At 49.2% G+C, this 19,784-nt stretch overlaps 1 protein-coding gene across 4 annotated transcripts in view; it reads left to right on the top strand.

Annotated features, from left to right (window-relative positions):
* The first annotated feature begins 300 nt into the window (after positions 1 to 300).
* SMARCAL1 (SWI/SNF related, matrix associated, actin dependent regulator of chromatin, subfamily a like 1) overlaps positions 301 to 19,784 on the top strand; it is a 40,721-nt gene continuing 21,237 nt past the window's right edge. The window contains exons 1-10 of one of the 4 annotated variants that reach the window (XM_036421460.2): positions 303 to 433; positions 1,457 to 1,493; positions 1,899 to 2,746; positions 3,474 to 3,524; positions 3,848 to 4,054; positions 5,326 to 5,376; positions 9,730 to 9,916; positions 11,359 to 11,509; positions 12,963 to 13,121; positions 15,914 to 15,979. In XM_036421460.2, coding sequence (XP_036277353.1) covers positions 1,927 to 2,746; positions 3,474 to 3,524; positions 3,848 to 4,054; positions 5,326 to 5,376; positions 9,730 to 9,916; positions 11,359 to 11,509; positions 12,963 to 13,121; positions 15,914 to 15,979 — 1,692 coding nt within the window. In that variant the 5' untranslated portion in view covers positions 303 to 433; positions 1,457 to 1,493; positions 1,899 to 1,926. Of the gene's footprint in view, positions 496 to 578; positions 690 to 1,456; positions 1,494 to 1,898; positions 2,747 to 3,473; positions 3,525 to 3,847; positions 4,055 to 5,325; positions 5,377 to 9,729; positions 9,917 to 11,358; positions 11,510 to 12,962; positions 13,122 to 15,913; positions 15,980 to 19,784 lie in introns of those variants that run through there. The other 3 variants (XM_045575307.1, XM_045575308.1, XM_045575309.1) reach the window with 3 other exon arrangements.

Raw genomic sequence — 19,784 nt, 5'->3', positions numbered from 1 at the left:
TTCCGCCTGGGATGCCCTCTGGAGGCCACTCTGACAACCCGCTGGAGACCGTTCTCACAGCGGGGCTCCAGATGTGTGAAGCTTTCCTGATCTGGCGGTGCTTGACTCAACCTTTGGCGGGGGTGGAAACCGAGGACTACAACTCCCAGGGTGCACCACTTCAGCGCCGCCTCGCCCACGAGCCCGCGAGCCCGCGTCTCCTCAGGTCCCCTGCCCAAACTACAAGTCCCAGAAGACCCCGCGGCACGGCTCCGGCCTCTGGGTTCGCCGCGCCCACTTTGAACGTTAAGTGCGCCCGTGCTGCCCGCTGGGAAATGTGCCAAACACCCTGCCGGTGCCAGGCCCGGCGCTGCCATCGGCGGCGGCGCCGTCAGGCTCGGGAGGCCGGGTGCGCCGGGAGGCGGCCGTGCTCCGGGCCTCGCCGGGCTGGAAGGTAGACCGGGAGGCGGGCGAGACCAAGTGCCAGCCCGGAGCGGGGAGGGGGCCGCGGGGAGGGTGAGTCCAAGCGGAGGTGGTAGGGGTGGGCATGGGGCGTGGTCTTCGCTAACGGACCGGCGGGAAGCGCGCCCCGAAAGTGAGAATTTCAGAGGTCCCCTCCGGGAGGGGAGGGGGCGTCCGGCATAGTTGGGTGATGGCTTATGATCTGGGACTGACGAGTGGAGCTTCACCCCATGGCCTCGCCTTCCCTGGTTGGCACCCCGGGCCGCGGGCGCGGGGAAAGTTAGGATGTTGTTGGGAAGTTCCCCAGGGCTCCTGAGGCTTCAGCTGTGTCCCGGAAGGAAGCCTTCCCCAGCCCCTTCCTGACTCTGGGCGATGGGGGTGGACGGTCTCTGGGGAGGGCTGGGGTCCTGAGCCAAGGGCGTCCCAGCGGGAAGGAAACCTTTGAACCTCGGAGGCCTAACCAGTGCTGCCCCCTGTGTCATTATAAGCATCACATCCTGTTACATGGGGTGGGGGCTGTTGAGTCTGAACCAATCCAGAGAGATGGGCGTCCAGCTCTCTGGCTGTAGAATGTTGTAACAGTGGCTCTGCTCACAGGAAAATGACGTAAGTTGATTAAAAAAATAATAATAAGGTACAAAACAGTGTATATATTGTCCCTATAATGTGTCTGTGGCAATAGATGGGAAAAGAATCAGAACCATGCTGTACTTGACACTCTGAAGAGTGGTTATTGGAGGGTGGTGACACTACAGATTAATTTTACTTTCTGCATCTTGATGTAGCATCTGAGTCTGTACAATGAGCACGCACTACTTTTTATTCCCCCTTATTTTTCCAAAAAAGGTACCGGCTTGCTCCGAGGGGGTGCATTTGGGAAGGCAGACACTGCTCCGTGGCTTGCATCTGTCGGGGCCGTGCAGGCTGGCTGGCCAAGGAGGATAAGAGGATTGAAGTGGCAGGGTGAATGTAGTGTGCCGTCTCTGAGAGGCTAATGCTTTTCTTCTTCTTCTAGGTTGGAAAGAGTCTGTGTTGGCACGTCTCACACCATGGTATGTGGTTGTCTTGATCTATGTCTGTCTGATCCACGATCCTTCCTGGTTTGAAATGGTCTTCTCATCATCTGGTGGATTTGGTTTGCACCGCCTAACTTCCTTGGGATCTGATACCTCAGTTGGCCAGGGGATGAGAGGGGAAAAAATATTGCAGCTGGAATGCCTCGCCAGCTTTGGGTTTGACCCTTCTTTTTTCTCTTTTGTCAGGGTATTGTTCTAGCCTATGCTACCTATGTGTGTATGTCAGAGGGGAAGGGGTTAATTATAAAAGAAACTTTAATATACCCACTGTTGTGCTTCTTGTGCATTTCCTGGAACAAAAGCTTGTTAAAACTCAAGGTAGGCACACGATAAATATTGTACATACATCTCATGTTTCTTTCAAATGTTTTCTTCCCCCAGCTTTTACCACATGTCTGATTAAAGATTGATGTTCCCGCATAAGCATTTTGCTATTACAATGTCCTTGCCTCTCACAGAGGAGCAAAGGAAAAAGATTGAAGCGAATCGACAGAAGGCTCTGGCCCGCAGAGCCGAGAAACTAGCAGGACAGCGGCAGAGTGCGGGACCGGGCTCCTCCATTGCGGCCCTTCCTCCGCAGGCCAAGCAGGGTCCTCACAGTCTCCCCGGAGGTTCTTCTAAGCCAGCGAGCCATGGCGTCGTTTTCAAGCAACAGAGAACCAGTGGTTCATCTCACAATCCCCACAGTGTTCAGCCCGGCACTCTGGAGCAGGCCAAGGGGACATGGAAGAGGCCAGAAGAGGCCACAGCCTGCCCACACCACAGCCCACCAGATCGAGTGACTCTCACCGGGATCTCCCCTCCCCTGGCACAAAGTCCTCCAGAGGTTTCCAACCAGCAGCTCTTGGGTCAAGGTCATCCTCAGGTTTCCCACGGGACCAAATCCACACCCTTTGCTAACACGACTCATGAGCCTTTGGCCAACGCCAAGAGTTCCCAGGATGCGCCAGCTTCTTCCTCCGGACAGCTCCCCGGGGAAGCCCACTTAGAGGCCAGGGCGGCCAGACCCTCCACCTCGGGGCCGGACATCTCTGACGTCCTCTGTGGCCCCGGGAGTGCGGTGCCCAGGACCGAAGGGAGACCCCCACCGACGCTGGGGGCCTCGCCTCACACAGCAGTGAGCTCCCGGGAGGGAGTATGTGTGAGGGACGGAGACCGTTTCCAGGTGAAGATTGGCTACAACGCAGAGCTCATTGCCGTGTTCAAGCGTCTGCCCAGCAGAAATTTTGGTAATGCGTCTTCATTCAGTCTAGTATTTCAGAGATTTTTTTTTTTCTTTTTTCTATTTCTAGAATCCCTTTTAATCTAGCAGTTTCTCATAAATATAAAGAGGGTGCATTGGCACATTCTGTCTAACCAGTTGTTAACATTTTTCTATTTTAGTCCTTGATTTCTTTTGTCATAGATGTTCCTTCAAGCAGCTGCCAAAATTAGGGGCTGCCACGCAGCCATATGGAGGATGCATGCGTGTTTACTGAGAGGCCAGCTCCTCTGCCAGGTTCTTCCAATGCCCTGTGGCTCTTACGCCTAACAGTTTTTTGGGATAACTAGATGTTCTTTTGGAGGAGATGGGACTGGCTCAGCACGGTCAAGTTACATGCGCAGGTTGGCTACCTCTCCCTTGCCTCAGTGCACGTCCCTTCTCATACCTGAGCTTTGCTGGGCTACACAGGGTCCCACCTCTGCCCTCCGCCGTCTGAAGTGAGGCCCATAACATGTCAGAGCCTGGCTTAAATGTCTTGATATTGAATAAAAAGCATTATTCTTACTTGTATTTCCTATCCATCCTGTACAAGAATTTTGTAAATCAGTGGGGGCTTGTTTAGCCAACTTTTTTAATTTAGCATTCATTCATTCATTCATTCAACAAGCTTTTATTGAGTGTCCCAAGTACAGATTATAACAACAGTCATCAACCTCACCGTGGACAGACCAAGTGTTTGTGTTTCCTTTTAGATCCTGACACCAAGCTGTGGAACTTCAGCATGTCCGACTACAGCGCCCTGAGTAAGTAGGTGTGTGGTCACCCTCGTGCAGGGCACACTGGCATGGAGAAGTTTCTCTGGAGGAGCAGGTGTGGTCTGGCTGGTGGTTCAGAAAGCTTCCAGTGCTCTTCTTCCTTCTCCAATTTGAAAACTTAAGGAGCAGAAGAATAATGTTCCATAAATAGTGAATTTTCCAAAGCCTCAAGTAAAGCATGCTTGCAAAGCTTCCCAATCCAACAGTGCCTGCCATGTGTAATTCCCTGTGACCTTTGCCTGCCTGAGCGTCCAGGGGCCGTGTCCAAGTCATCCACCTTGTCACATCTGTTCTCCTCTTCTCCTTTGCAGTGAAAGCGGCCCAGCGCCTCCACACGGTCACCCTGCGGCCTCTGGAAGGGACCAGCAGCATGGCGCAGACCGGCTTGCCTTCGGCTCCCTCTCTCACCTTTGTCAAAGGGCAGTGCATGCTCATCTCCCGGGCCCGCTTTGAGGCAGACATTGGCTATTCACAAGAACTGATTGCACTGTTTAAACAGATGGATTCTAGAAATTACGGCAAGTAATTGGCCCCTGCCTGCCTGCTTCCCAGGGTGGGTAGTGGCCTGTGGTCCCAGAGTAGGGTGTTTTTCTCTCGGTTTGAACACTCAAAAATGGCTTTCTTGTAGAGCCTTCCCGATCTGCTGCTCTTGTAGAGAGGCGATGCCTGCGTTGTTCAGAGAGTGAACAGTTGGCCTGTTTTGTCCTCAGAGGCCTCCCAACGAGAACCCCTCCACGCCCCCAACTTTCCCCAGTCGCTTGGTCAGTGTTTTCTTGGTAGAAGCAGATAAATTCCTGCTTCAGCCATTGAAACCTACTTGTTTAGATTTCGTAGCAGAGCTAGAAAAACAGATGGTTGTCATAAAAGTAAATGTCTTTCTGTTGACCAAGACCGTAGTTCTCAAACTTGAGCATCATCAGAACCACCTGGAGGGCCTGGTAAGCCCAGACTGCTGGGCCCAGCCCCCAGAGTCAGTGTGGATGCCTACTTCCCACCCAGAGACACTGAGTTCATTGGTTTGAGGTGGGGCACTGGTAGTTTTAAAAATCTCCAGGGGAGTCTAATAATCAGCCAGGATTGACAACCACAGGCCCAAACCAAACAATTTTGCTTTATTTTTGTGAGGTTCTTCCAAAGCTGCCCCATCTGAGTAAAGGGCAGAAATCAGCTTCAGAATTCTGAACTCCTGGAGTTCATACTTAGCATGGGCCATGTGGTTTTATAAAATGGTGTGGCTCATATGAATTAACTAGAGGCCTGGTGCACGGATTTGTGCACCGGTGGGGATCCTTGGCATGGCCTGCGGGGATTGGGCCAAAACTGGCAGTCCAACACTGCCTGCTGCTCCTGCCTGTCGCTCTCACTCATCCCGGCCCCCCTGCGCCTGCCACAGGCTTGCATCCAGTCAGTCCCTGATCGGGAGAGGCTCACACTGCTGCAGCACTCACCAGCCATTAGCCCTGCGTCTGGCCATTCAGCAAGCTGAGCTGGGCTCTGGCTGTGGAAGCACACTGACCACCAGGGGGCAGCTCCTGTGTTGAGTGTTTGTCAAACAGACATTTGGTCAACTGGTCGCTTAGCGTTTTATATATATAGATATTCACATTCTTGAAATGGTTTAGCCTTTCCCTGGGCAAGTAGAAAGCAGGGTCTTAAAACCTCTTGCCTTTGAGACATCATGGTCACCACACCATGTGAACTCTGGAGGTTTAGGAAACCTGGGACTGAGTGTGAGGACGCAGCAGAGGCAGGCTGGCACATTTGCTTATTTTGTTTCTTCTCGTTGCAGATGTCAAGACCAGGAAGTGGAACTTTCTCTTGGAAGAGCACAATAAACTAAGTGAGATGCCCACCTTGCTTATTTTATATCATGCAGTGGTTATGCTTTAATTACCTGCCTTAAATTGCCTCCTTCCGCTTTGATGACTGTGCATGCTGCGTACAGGACCAGGGAAGGTGGGGATGTTCTCAGGCAGCCCCAGCCCATGAGAGAGTGGCTTTACAACAGTCCAACGAACGGGGGCCTCTGCCTCCATCAGTGAGGCGGTGCTGGTCACGTTCCAGGCCGGGAAACCTCCCTCCGCCCATCAGGAAGTGTGGGGGTCAGGTGAGCGAGGATCGCCTCGCTTAGATGGAAGCTGCTTTGGACGCCCACTGAGGACAGGCTCTCAGATTCCTTCTAGAACCAGATGATTGAGGAAGGTGGGAGGGTCTCAGCAATACTGGGCTCCAGGTGGGCTGAGGTCTGCCAGGGGTGTGGCCTGGGCCAGGGCGCACAGCTTTAATGAGCACTTGGGAGATGGACCAAAGGCAGGGATGTGGGTACAGATGTAACTACAGGAAGGAGAAGCCAGTTTGGACTTAACGTTTTTCTTCTCTGCCTGCTTGGGGGGTGGGGGTGGGGGGATGCAATATGTCTGAGGAAGGGGGACATGGTCTTATCTCAGCCTGTCCTGAATGGTAGTCTAACACCCATCTGCCATGCTGTCACAGCTCCACAGCAGGTTTGCTGCTAGCGTCAGCATTCCTCCTGTTTGACCCCGATGACCGGTGGGCCTCCCAGCCAGTATTCCCCCTGGTCAGGCCTGGGAGGCTGGGACAGCGGCCCTCTTGCTCACCCGGCTGGGGCTTTAACTAAGAGGAAATCTGGCTTCTTTCTCTGTCTCCTCCTTATGCGACTTACGGTGGGACAACAGGCGGAGCATTCTACATTCTGGGTCCCATTTGTCCTTTTAGTTTAAAAAAAAAAAAAATGTGTGTCGGGGAGTCTTTAATCCAGACCTGCCCTTCTGCCAGAAATTATAAGAGAAGGGCTTTGATCCTTGAGGAAAGGCTTGTGGCAAACTCAAGGCTAAGTTTGAATATGATGAGGTACTTAGTATCAGGGAACACTGGCTGAAGCAGAAAGGATCTGAGACCCCATGGCTGCTGTGTTTGGAGCTTGTGATTCAGGGCGAACTCTGGCCAAAGCCAATTTTTTGGTGAGCAATAAGAGTGATTTTTTCCTTCTCATCCCTTTGTCTTTCAACCACAGAAAGACATAAATGTGTTAGCTATAAAGGCTTGACTTTCATGGAAGGATAAAAAGCAGGATACTTAGAGCATTCGCAGGTGAATGTAACATTGAGAACCATGACTCTAGACTCACAATATAATATAATGGTTCCACATAGTCTTTAGAATATCTGATGAAATAACAATTCTTCATCCAGAAAAACACACACAATGGCCAGACATACAGTTTGTGTTTGTCATCAGTAATCCCTTTGATCTGAGTTAAGAATTCTGGATTCCGAGTTCACATTACTTTTTTCCATGCTGCTGGTCATTCCAATGTCTTGTGGAAGCGAAGACTGATTCTCTCCATTTCATAGATTGGAAAGAGCTTAGGCCCAGAGACAGGAAACGTTGTTTTCCCTTTGGGGAGCACTGCAGGTCATGATAAACTCAGACTCAGACTAAAGTTTGAGATCTTGAGTTTGTACCATGACCTGGAAGGAAATTCGGAAGCCAGACCCACGCACTGCGAGGCTGAGGAGACGGCCCTGCAGTGTCGCAGGTCCCGGTGAGCTCTGGTTCCATCACTCTCAGACAGGACACCTGCAGCTGGTACCTCTGTGGCAGTTAGCTGACTGACCCTGAGCTAGTGAGCATGTGCATGGAAAACTAATTAAAAATGGCAGTAAGGCCTTTGAGTAGTTGAATGCTCGTTGATGACCCCGTGATAATAATTTTCTCCAGATTAGGTGACTAAGCTTTCCTCTCTCTCTTTTCTAAGAGACTTGAGGCCTTTGCCCACAGTGAAATTGGCCTGAGGCCCTTTGTTTCCCCAGCTGTCACAGTCCAGAAGGACTCTGCATCCCCTCAGCGATCCTGTCTTGTCAGCTGCTATTTGAAAGCATTCCCATCTCTCTGCTGTGTGGCTCAGTGGTGTCTGCCAAAGCGCTTTTGCAGAAATGACTTCTAGATGGCTTCTGGAGCCAGGCGTGCTCCTGGTGCCTCCCCGCACAGCCACCGGCGACAGTGCGTGGGGCGTTCTCAGAAACACACCCCGTCGGCCCAGGTGGCAGCACGGGGGATTGGAGACAGTAGCTGGTAGGAAGCAGAGCGGAGTTTTTTTCCTCTTGAGTGGCTGAAAGAACGTAACGCTTAACAAAGCGCCGTATTTCACAGCGGCCGGATCATCAGCCGTGTCTCGGTTTCCGTCAGGTGTTTGAGTTCTGAAGGTCACTGGGATTGTAATGAAAATGGTTTTGAAAGCACGTGGAGTGCTCCATCTCCTGATGTGTGGCGAAATCAGCATGCTCAGATTTAATTTGGAGGCTTAGCATGTACTTCTGCATCAAGACGAACAGCCTCTACGATGACGCTGCCAGCCGTACCTAATTTCCCGTCCTGGTGATTCTGTCCTGCCAGCCGTTCCCAGAAACAACTGGTACATATATTTAGTGAAGGACGGAATGAATTTCAATGCATTGAAAGTACAAAGCTATTTAAGGCAGTGTGTGGCTCAGTCCTCCAAATTCACATCGATATTTGCAATTGTAAGCCAATTGGTTGTGTAGCAAAACACCTTGTAATCATTTGTGATAATATTAAGGAAAAGCATGACCATATGGAATAGAGAACCAGCAGCCTTAGGATTTCAGACAATATTGGGTAGAAATGAAACATGCCCAGTTTCTCATTATGGGTTCCTGAGCACAGTAAGCCCCTTGGTTCTATGTGACTGTCCCAGGGTGCCCCTGGAAAGGAAAGGGCACAGAGCAAATGAGGGTCTGTGAGCAGTGGGCACTCTTCTAACCGGGTTTTCCAAAAGGGAAGAGCATTAGAAAGCTGCAACCCAGAGGACAGAGGGCTGTGATTGGTGTGTTAATGATTCTTCTGCCGTTAGCGATCTCTAAGTCTAACTTGGATTTTTAATCTTCCCCTGCCCATTCCCCCCAAATTGTATGTTTCATTTGTATCCTGGTTTATTCTTTTTCCTTTTCTCTGTTGAAGAAGATTTTCCCCTCTTACTTAGTTTTAAAATCAGGTGAGGCTTAAATTCTTTCAAAGAGTAAGATCAGTGAAATTAATTTGCTACCATTTTCATATAGATCTCAGGTAATTTATTTTTCCCACTTGGGTTAATGGATTTTGATGAGAAAAAGAGATTTTTGTTTTTGTTTTTTGTTTTTGTATGGAGGTCTGGTTCCTCACACTTGAAAGTAGAGACCCCTGAAGATGAACTGTAACGGGACATCAGACTGAACTTACCAGGGTTGGTAAATGCTCTTTGCAAAGGGCCAGAGGAAATATTTTAGGTTTTGTGGGCCATTCGGTATTTGTCCCAACTGCACAACTCTGTAGCATGAAAGCAGCCGTGATAATCCATAAACAAACTGGCACAACTGTGTCCAGTAAACCTTCGTTTACAGAAACAGGCCGATCTGGCCCACGGGCCTTTGCTTGCCAGTACCTGCTTCGGAGGCTGGGTAGGGAGCTACAGGCTACCTCAGGACAAATGGGTGTTCTGGCTGCCTCATCACCGAGATCTACTATACAACTTAGCTCTCAAGGGGCGGTCATTCTCTGGCTGAAAGGGTCAAGAGTGTGCAGGGCCACATGCATTGTTATCAGTGGCCTTTGCGTGGACTTGGCCCGTTGTTGTTTGGAAGTAAGTACCATCTTACTGTCTTTCTCAGAAATGCCTAGCATCTTCTCTGTGTGGAGCTCAGTGCTTCCTGGCCTGTTGACAGCAGGTGACTTAGAGTTCTCTGGCTTCTCAAATGTCCGGAACCAAAATAAACATGAGGAGATTGGAAAGGAGACAAGATTTTTTCATTTTAATTCTTGCTTTTTCTAGGCTGATTTTTTTCCTTATTTGAATGGGAATACTAAGATATTTTTTTCACATTATTTTAGGTTAAAAAAAAGATCAGTCACAAAATCACTTTGTATTGCTTTCTAGTGTTTGTATAATATAGAAAATCAATTTTGTGTGACCGATTGCCCTCATATTTGCAGAAATTAAGAACTAGAGAGGGAAGACTTGTTCTCTAGCATGCGTCTGTCAGCCCTGATGTTCTGTCCGGTTGGTTTTTTAAGTTGGCATGCAGCAGAATTCCAGCCATTGAACTTTGTGTTTCGTAACCCCTGAATCGCTTGGACATAACACGCCCATTCATACGCCTCTCTCCTTCCCTTCTAGTTGAAAGGGTGCGCTGCCTCTCGCAAGTGCAGCTGAATCCGCTGCCCAAGACCCTCACCCTGGCCTTTGCTGCTCAGCTGGAGAAGACGTCTCTTCGTCCCACGGTGGACATCCCTGAGGCCGACCTCTCTGGAGTGGACCCCAAGCTCGTGTCCAGTCTGCTGCCCTTCCAGAGGGCTGGCGTCAAGTAGGTGCCTGGGCTGCCTCTTGCTCCCTTTCCCTCGCGTTTCATCCCTCCCCACCAGCTGTGTCCAGATGCTCCTTCTTTGGTGAATGCTCATCTTTCACAGACACCTGGGAGCCATTAGGCATTGAACAGCCAGGTGTGCTGGTACCAGAGCCTCAGTGTAACCACTGATCTCACATTCTGTGAGTGAGCATAAACCTACTCACACTAGTTGAAGAAAGGGATTTCTCAGTGCATGTAATAGAAAACCCAGAATCTAAAAAGATCTCTTCAGATCCTGTCTCTCAGCTCTGCTTTCCTCTTAGTTGGCTTTATTCTCAGCCTGATGCTACTCAGGTGTGGCAGCTGGGCCTGCCAGGGACTTCCAGCTCACATCCATCAGCCCAGCATCCCAAAGCAGCTGCTGATTAAAAGAGATTACGTTCTCTATCTTTACTGTGTGAGAAGGAAAGAAAAAGTTAGTCATCTTGCTTATTACCAGGTTTCTGAGCAGATGATAGTTTTTCAGAATCATCTGAACGGGGACGGGTGTGTGGAGCAGGAGACCAGACAGCTGGCACTCGGGATCCCCTCAGCGTTTCACTGAGTCATCAGATGACTCGAGCGAGTCATTCTTACGGTTGTGCCTTTTTGTCAAATAGTAGCTATAAGCGAACATTCCTCTGATCCTGTTTTAAGTGCTTTACTTATTAACTTCATGAATCTTCTAAACAGTCTCTGGGTAGAACCTGTCGTTACTCCCATCTGTGGCTGAGGCACCAGGAGGTTAGATAACTTTCCTCTGAGTGGTGGAATGGGGATTCCAGCCCATCAAATTGGGCTCCAAAAGAGTGGACTTCACCCTTATTTACAAACTGTTAGCAAGAGTTTTGCACAGGAAGGCTTGGAGCCTGGAGACTGCTGACTAGTGAGCGTCTTTGCTGAGATTGCTGCTCCCTGTTAGATAAACTCCCTGTTCCACCCTGTCCTCTGGCTGCCCTCCTCTGCAGCATGTTGTCTTTGCTGGTTCCTTCCCTCTGCCCTTTGCACACAGCATCCTCTGATCTTCATCTCTAAGTTCTCCCCTCCCCTCTAGGCAGTTCTCTTGTGTGAACAAGGGTACTCCGCCCAGCCCCTTATTAGAGACCGTTTCCTACTGTCCTTCACACCCTCGGCCTCGCCTACGTGGGGCTGAGGGTGACTGCAGACTGCATGACCTGATTATCTTACAGGCTTCTCCCTACCTGTGACCACCATTTCCCCCTTTTGAGTCCTTTTTAAATTATAATTCTGCTCCCCGATTATTCCCTCTTTGGGGAGCAGATCTCTTCTCGTGAGCAGGCCCATGCTGGCTGCGCACAGCCTACACCGAGCCATGCACACGTGTCACTTTACTGGTGGCAGGCACACTCGTGCCCCTGGGGAACAGGTTGTGTTACTGTCCTTACCTTGTCTGCTTCCAGCTTTGCCATCGCCAAAGGAGGCCGCCTGCTGCTTGCCGACGACATGGGCCTGGGGAAGACCATCCAGGCCATCTGCATCGCCGCCTTCTACCGGAAGGAGTGGCCGCTCCTGGTGGTGGTGCCCTCCTCCGTGCGCTTCACCTGGGAGCAGGTCTGTGCTCGTTGTGTTCGGAGTTTTTCTTCGGGGTTAGAGGAATCAGGTACCAGCTTGGGGACAGGGCCTGGGATCTCTAAAGTCCTGCTTCAGCTGAAGGCAGAATGGAGAGGAGATGCCCCCTGAGCCTGGCTCATGGGCTCCAAAGTAGATCCCGTTCTACCTTCAGGGAAGAAAGCCACAGAGCTCAGACTCACCTCCTTCTGTTGGCAGACACTTCCTGTTAGCAGCACCTTTCGTCTGTACTGCACTTAATGTTCAAAATGTTATTCTTCCGTTAGTTCCCATAATCCCACAATAGCCATGTGCAGCAGGTGCAAGAGCTATTAGTCCATTTTCAGATGAGAACCCTGACCTCGGAGAGGGTAAGCGCCACACTCCCTGCTGACGCGGAGCCGTGCAGAGCCGGACTTCCTGGCTCAGGGCTTCTGCTCTCTGTGGAAAGGGGTGAGGGCAGGAAGTTCCCTGTCTACCAGGTACCTTTATGGCTAAGAAATCTGACATGAACTTAGCGTTATCATCAGTCAGCCTTGAGCTTCGTCTGCCATACATCCGGGGATCAGAGTGGTTCTGTGACATGAATAAAAATCCAGATAAGCCAGCTTGATAAAGAAGGAAGCCCCATGCCTTATGCTGCCTGTGGCGGCTGGCGGCTTCGTCACACCTTGGCTTCTTCCTAAGCCCCATGAGCTGCCGTGGGGAAAGACAGCTCCGCCTGCAGCTGCTCAGCCTGGTGCCCAGACGTGCCCAACAAAACTCTAAAATGGTGCCTTGACACAGTCCCACATTCTTTTCCTGTCTGTGGTCTGCATTCTGTCAGAACCTCCAGAAACTCAACGCATGTATTTTGTGTGTGAGATTCTGACGGCACCCTCAGAAATTCTAGGGAAGGGTCAGGTGGTCAGATGAGGCTGGGGAAAAACCGGCACTCCCTGTATCAGAATCATGTCAGCCCAGGCATGCCAGAGAGCACCCCGACACCACCACGGAGGCACTGGGTGGCCTCTGCTGACCCTAGGCACTGGCTTTGGCTCGAGATGGCAACATTTCCGGAGAGAGCAGGCGCTTTGTAGAAAATGCCACCATTAGTGCCTTCAGTGTACCAAGCTTTGCCAAAAATTCCTCTTAGAAGAGGCACGTTCTTTCTCTGCAGAAACTTGCCGTCTAGTTAGGGGTCACAGGAGTGAAGTTCGCAGGCACCGCCGAGTAGCTACTTGACTAGCTACCCAGGAAGGAAGTGATCTGCTAGGGAAAGTGAGGGGAATGAGTGGGTGAGAGGAAGACGGAGACGGTAGCCGTCTGGGGAACGGTTACAGCCACTGCGGGAGGGCATGGAGGGGCCGTGCCATTGGTCCACAGTGAGAGTGCGGTGGTGGGTCGGCTGTGGTCACAGCCGGTAGCTGCCGGGCCGGGTCGTCATTTTGGGTTTGTTCTCTGCTGTCATCCCCAGGCCTTCCTTCAGTGGCTGCCGTCTCTGAAGCCAGAGCAAATCAATGTCGTGGTGACCGGCAAGGACCGCCTGACAACTGGTTTGGTCAACATTGTCAGTTTTGACCTCCTTAGCAAGTTGGAAAAGCAGCTGAAAACCCCCTTCAAAGTTGTCATCATTGTAAGTGACTGGGAAAAGCCTTTAAGTACTTGATCTCAGTGGAAACTTTCTTCTTTCATACCTGTACTCTCATGAGTCTGACTCCATCTCTAGGAGAACAGAAATCATGGTCTCATTTTGTGGTGAAGCATCATTTCATTTCTCTCAGTTAGCAGTTCTCAGCCCTGACTACGTATTAGAATTCCAGGGGGTCTTTTTGAAAAATGCTATTTACTATGTCTGCACTGGGTTCCAAGCCCGTCTCTACCCATGTGAGGTCGGCTGTGGAGGCCTGTGTGTGGACTCTGGCCTGCCTAAGTCCAGATGCGATGGCACGCCTCTCAGGGACTGGCTTTCCTTTTAGTCTCTAGAGAGACTTGGTCCGTGCCCCCTGTCAGCACTCACTGGATGCCATGGCTCAGGAAAAACAAGTTTTGGAGGGTGTGCAGCTTCCTGTGCCCCCGCCCCATCTGTCCAGTTTCCACTCCCAGTTCAGGAACCACTAACCGGCATTCAGAGGCAGAGCCTGTGGTGGGTGATTTCCAGTGGACTTTTACCCTTCGTGTTCCTGTTGGTGAAACAGCGAAACCCAGTGCCTCCAGAAGATACGCAAGGTTCTTTTTTACTCAGATGTGTGAATTTTAAAAGCTAGTGGTGTTTTCCTTCTCTTAAAAATAGAACTCTCTCCTGATTGTGGCTTCTCAATCAGGATTAGAGTGCGTGTGTCATGTAGAAGGAGAGGAAGGAAAGAGTTTTAGGAGGCCCAGGAAATGGGGTCTGGATCGCACAGGTAAACAAGGGACCTGCACTTTGAGCAGCAGGGTCTCTGTGCTTTGGGCACGGGGCTGGCTGCTGGGGGTTGGGAAGCACATTCACCCGTGTGTTCATCCCACTAGCAGTTGTGCACCAGCTTCGAGCCCCACACTGCGCTGTGCACTAGGACAGTCCAGGAGGACAGACGGACACATGCACAGGTCATTAGAATACATCTTAGTGCTTTTATAGTCTTGTGAACCAAGTACTGTGGCAATCAGAGAAGGATCTGTTATTATAATTTGGACATGAGAATCATACTGTGTTGATTGCATAAGCAAACTTAAGTGTTCATATTTTTATAAGCTAAAAAGATAACAAATCTTTGGGGGATTCATTTCTGGTTTCGCACAAATTCAAGTGTGGTGAAAAAAACTGTCAGCAATCATGTGAAATAAAAACATTGAAAGAAGTACCCCAGGATGATGGAGATGCTTCTACAATGTGTAGGAAGACCAAAGCCTTCTTTCTCATGTGTGTTCCTCTATCAGGTACTTGATGTATAATCGCTGATCTTACAATGGCCCCTGGGCAGAGACTGTCCCATTTCTCAGCTGATGAAAACTGACAGTGAGAGAGGTTACATAATTTGCCCGGAGGCACGAAGCTGGCAAAGTGGAGTCACTGATCACAGCTGGATTGCGTCTGGCTGCAGAATTCCTGCGTTTCTGTTTCTGACTCAACACTTAATCAGCCATGTGATTTTTAGCAAAGGACTTACCACCATGGATGGTTTTTAAGGTGAAACAGTGAATTAAGGTCCCTGTCCTCCCCCTACCCCAGAGGAATGTTGAAGGAGGGAATAAAGTGACGGTCCTGAGATGTCGCTTTTATATATAAAGGAGAGGCCACTCTGTGTGGTTAGTTATAATAGTGGTTCGTTGTTACCCATTGATAAAAGGGTCAATTTCCTTCCATATCTCTGGACTTTTTGCTACTTTCTCCATAAAACCCTTTTTCTTGGCTATCAGTATGGGCTTATCCTCACACAGGAGTACAAACGTTATGCCCCAGGTTTGTGGGAATAGATGCAGTGACATTTGGAGATTCATCTCACATTCCCATATATTGGTGTTTTTGAGCTCATTTTTTTGGTTCATCTTAGCTGAAATAGAACTGAGGGATGGGTCTTCTATGTCCTCGTTAGAGCCAGGATCTTCCTGGTAGCCGCTGCGTGCTTATTAAGTGGCAGGACGGTTCCAAGGGCTCTGTGTGTCTTAGCTTGTTTAAGACAACCCAATTCATTGGGTGCTGGTATTATACCCATTTTACAGATGGAGAAACTGGCACTGTAGAGAGGTCAAATAGTTGCTCAGAGTCACATAGCAAGTAATTTGTCTGTGACCAAAATAGAAAAACTTTCTCCAGATACTAAGAATGTGTTAGTTCCTCACTGAGCTTTAGAAAACATGATCTTTTTTAGTTTGCTTATGCACAGAATGCACATCTATAAATAACCAGACTCCGTTTTCTTCTAAGACTGGCAGGAATCCTATCTTCCTCCTTAGTCCAAGTTCCCACAGTACTTTGTCACGCCTGACTCAGTGACAGCACTCATATCATCATCTCATCAGTTGTCAGTGTAGCTGACATCCTGCCTGCCGCTAGGGGGCGAGCCCTGGGCCCCACTGTAGGGCACCTGGTGGGTCTGCAGGGCACCCAGTGGGTCTTCAGCACATTTTGCTTTAGTGCCAGGCAGATGTTAGGCGTGTGTCTTACAGAGAAGAAGCCACCTTTCGGCTGTTTGTTCAACGCGGCCTGTGAGGCGGATAGGACAGAAGGGTCACTAACTCCTCTGTTTAGGTGGGAAAGTCTCAAAGACAGAAAGCGACTTGCCCAGCATGTGGTGGAGAAACTTTCCCAGGCCCACAGCTGTCTGAATGAGAAAGGGCTGAGGGAAGAGTCCTCAACATGGCACTTGCCAGGGTCAAGCTTAACGTGGGCTGTTTCCTTCTCCATGGCATGTGACCTTGTTCACCTGTGTGACTGTTTCTTGTCAGGATGAGTCTCACTTCCTCAAGAACGTGAAGACGGCCCGCTGTCGCGCAGCTATGCCCCTCCTCAAGGTGAGTCCTGCCGAGAGTGGACTAGAGTCTGAGCCCACTCAGCCTGGAGGTCCCGTTGTGGTGTGCTCTGGCTGGCAAAGGGTCCAAGGAGAGCAGGGGCTGCAGGGTGGGGACGGTGGGCCATGGATGTGGCTTAGGGCATCTCTGCTCGAGGCTGTGGTGCTCGATTCCACTTCCTTCCTACCGTCCTGCTAAAGAACCTGTGGTCGGTGCCATGGTCCCGGCCACTTAGAAAAGAAGACCTGCTGATGGTCAGGACTGCACTGCAGAGCCTCCGGGGCTCCTGGGCAATGCAGAGGGGGCATCCCCAGCAGCGTGTCCTGGCAGCTCAGCGGAAACTGCCCGTCTTCTGAGTGGCTGTGGGGCAGAGCTCTCGGTACTTTGAACCGAGGGAGATGAGTTATGCAGACAGGCCAGTGGGTACCAGCAAGAAGCGCAGGCAAAGCTGGACATGCCCTGTAAGCCGATGCCCTTTTCTCAGGCTGCCCTAAGCACTCTGTTAACAAAGGAGGGTCAGCATCCACAACCCTTTCTGGGGTGGTCTGCGCTTGCGCCTGAGCACTTCGGCTGGTTGAGTCCTGGCTGTGAGCAGGTGTGTGTGTGTGTGTGCACTTCAGCGTAGCTTCAGATCTTTATGTGAAATTACTCTGACGAGCAGTGTGAGCGCCCTGTCTCATCTCACACACTTCTGTGCTCACGTTTTATGTCCCGACATAGGAAAGGCTCCTCAAAATTTCCTTCCATCTTTTTGCAGTGAGCTTTTTCCTAATATTGGGAGGAAGTAGTGCAGGTGGAAAAGTAGCTTTTTCTGTCATACCAAGGCAGAGATCTCAGAGGGGATGTCGGGGAAATCCACTGCTGTTTGTGTAGATTGGGAAAACAGGAGCGTGTGTTTAACAGTCTGTGTTTCACCAGCTTTCGTTGCTTAAAAGAAGCTTCGAGTTATACTGAAACCAGGGAAAGCTAGTTTGTCAAATGTTGGGGGAGCTTAGTAGCATTTGAAAAATAACTTAATTCTTCCACCTCTCCACAAAACACACACAAGTGTCTAGTCATTTCAAGTTTTGTTTTAGGAATAGCAAGTTATATGATAATTACAAGTAATTTGCTACATTTTCCAAAGGAGGATTATGTCATTTGCTCCAACTTAAAAATAAAAGTCCTTTACTTAAAAACCTTGATCCTATGCTCATAGTACCCATAAATATGAGAGCCATTGTGGACACACTTAAATGAAATGTCTTTCCCGTACTGCTGACCCTTGTTTCCTTTTGAAAAATGTTAATAGACCTCAGTTACTGTGGTTCCAATATCATAGCCATAACTAAAATTAAATCTGTACCCCGGATTGTTTAGACAAAAACTGCACATGGATAGATTATATCATTAACGGTATAATGGGAAAGCTTCTTAGCGACTGTCTTGTTAATATTTCATTGCCTGGTCAGGCACTCTTGGCCACACACTGGGCCCCGTACTGGGTCTGAAATATGTGTTTCTGAGCCAGACCTCTTAAAGCTGGATTTACATCTTTAAAGTGACATATTCAAAGCAGATCTTTTAACTGTTAACTAGTATATATCACTCTGCATTTGCTGTAGAACTTAAATGAATTAATGATAAAATAGGAGCCATGGGTCCAGTCTGCTGCTTATAAAGGTGTGTGAAAGCCACTCTCTTGCATAACGTAGACTTCACACGATGCTGGCCTGCTGTCAGGATTGAACAGGGGGTGGAGAGGCAGTTTGTTATTCTGTTAACCAAACCTTCCACTCTCTGCCATATTTTCAACTAGGTTGGAATTTCTCAATCTTGGCACTACTGACTCTTTGGGCTAGATCAGTGTTTCCCAAAGTGTGGTACGTGTACCCCCAGGGGTGCGGGAAGAGTTTGGTGGGGGTACGCGTTGCACCTGAGTTTGGTGGGGATATGCACTGCACCGTGCTTAGCTGCGCCTAATTCTACATTCTCATAAGTACAAGGGGTACTCAGCGTTACGAAAATTATAGAAGGGGTACACATATGTCAGAAGTTTGGGAAACACTGGTGATTAGGGATGCTGGTAATTCTTCGTTGTGTGGAGCTGTCCTGTGCATTGTGTAGCAGCATCCCTAGCCTTTACCACTGAATGCCACTTGTGCCCCCATGTTGGGACAGCCAGAATTGTCTCCAGATGTTGCCAAACATCCCCTGGGTGGCAAATCACTTCCCATCTCTGTTGAGAACCACTGATCTAGATACTCAAAGGAAGTGACTGAATATTTTTGGAACAAGGAGAGTTTGGAACAATGAGAGAGTTAGGAAGTAAAATGTGCCTTGGAAAAGCCATATAGAAAGGGGTGAAGGCAGTCAGTTATGTGGTGGAGGAGCAATTAGACTTTTGTGGATAATTTCTTTGTAGTGCATATGGATGTCAAATTATCAAGTTGTACACCTAAAACTTTCTAAGGATCTAATGTATAAGGACCTAACTGAATACCACTTGACTGTCCCTCTAACGCATGCATCTCTTAGCACTATATTCTGGTAACATATTTCAAGACTTAATAGTTCAAGATGTTTCAGCAAATGTGCATGAAGGGGTGATGAGTTTATATCATACAGTCTGTGAGGTAGCCGGGCCAGATGGTATTGAGAAAAAGCTGGTTTGTAAATGACGACAGCAGGCTCAGGTTGTAAAAAACTGTGTCACTGTCCCCTAGGAAGTGTGATTCTGTTCTCCACAGCACTATTTGCCTGGGCTACTAAGCAGGGTTCTATTTTTATATATAAACTAGAGGCCCAGATCCCTTGACCTGGCCTGTGGGGATTGGGCCAAAACTGGCTCTCTGACATCCCTTGAGGAGTCCCGAATTACGAGAGGGCAGTTCTCTGGTGATGCACCGCAGAATCAGGCTCCCTCCTCTCTGGTTCTGGGTGGGTCACCTGAGAATTACAGCTGCCAAGTCACCGCAGCTCTGCAGCTCCTGCGTTGAGTGTCTGCCCCCTAGTGGTCATAGCTACCAGTCAAATGGTCAACCAGTCGCTTAGGCTTTTTATATATATATAGACTAGAGGCCCTGTGCATGAAATTCATGCACAGGTAAGGTCCTTGGGCCTGGTCAGTAATCAGGGCCAATGGGGGCCTTTCAGCTGCCAGCCGGGGCTCCCCCTCCCTGGCTGCTTGCTATCAGCTGGGGCCTTCCTTTGTTCCATTCTGCCCCCTGATTGTCAGCGCACATAGTAGCAAGCAGTCAAACTCCCAGTCTCCCAGTTGAACTTCCAAGGGAACACTTTGCATATTAGCTTTTTATATATATATATATAGATGTGGTAGGCAAGACAAAGCTATAAAGGACATTTTAATAATCATCTTTAAACCCTCCAACAGTGAAAACCGTTATGAACAGTTTGTTTATTTTTCTAACATGTAGGTCATAGGGCAAGGTCATACTTTTAGTGGCTTGTGAGCATTAGTTCCATAGACACTGTTCATAATTTAACCCTTAGTGTTGGACATTGTGATGCTATTATAAATAGTTCTGCAAATAAACATCATCTATTATATATATTCATAGCTTTAATACTTTAAGACAAATTCCCCTACACAGAATTGCTGGCTCATAATTTTACCTTTTGGTAGATGCCCCTGAGGTCCAGGCTGACCAGGCATAACCGTCTCCACTCCCACTCAACCCGTATCACAGGGTCTTTTTTATTACTGACTCCAGCACTGAAGGTGTCTTCGCAGTATCTTCTCTTTTTGAGCAGTGAGGTGTGTTTGGGTTTTCTTTAGCAGAGTGTTATTTACATTGCTTTTTATTGT

Source organism: Pipistrellus kuhlii, unplaced genomic scaffold, assembly GCF_014108245.1.
Source record: "Pipistrellus kuhlii isolate mPipKuh1 unplaced genomic scaffold, mPipKuh1.p scaffold_m20_p_7, whole genome shotgun sequence".
In the NCBI taxonomy this organism is placed as follows: domain Eukaryota; kingdom Metazoa; phylum Chordata; class Mammalia; order Chiroptera; family Vespertilionidae; genus Pipistrellus; species Pipistrellus kuhlii.
This window is presented reverse-complemented; position numbering and strand designations above follow the sequence as displayed.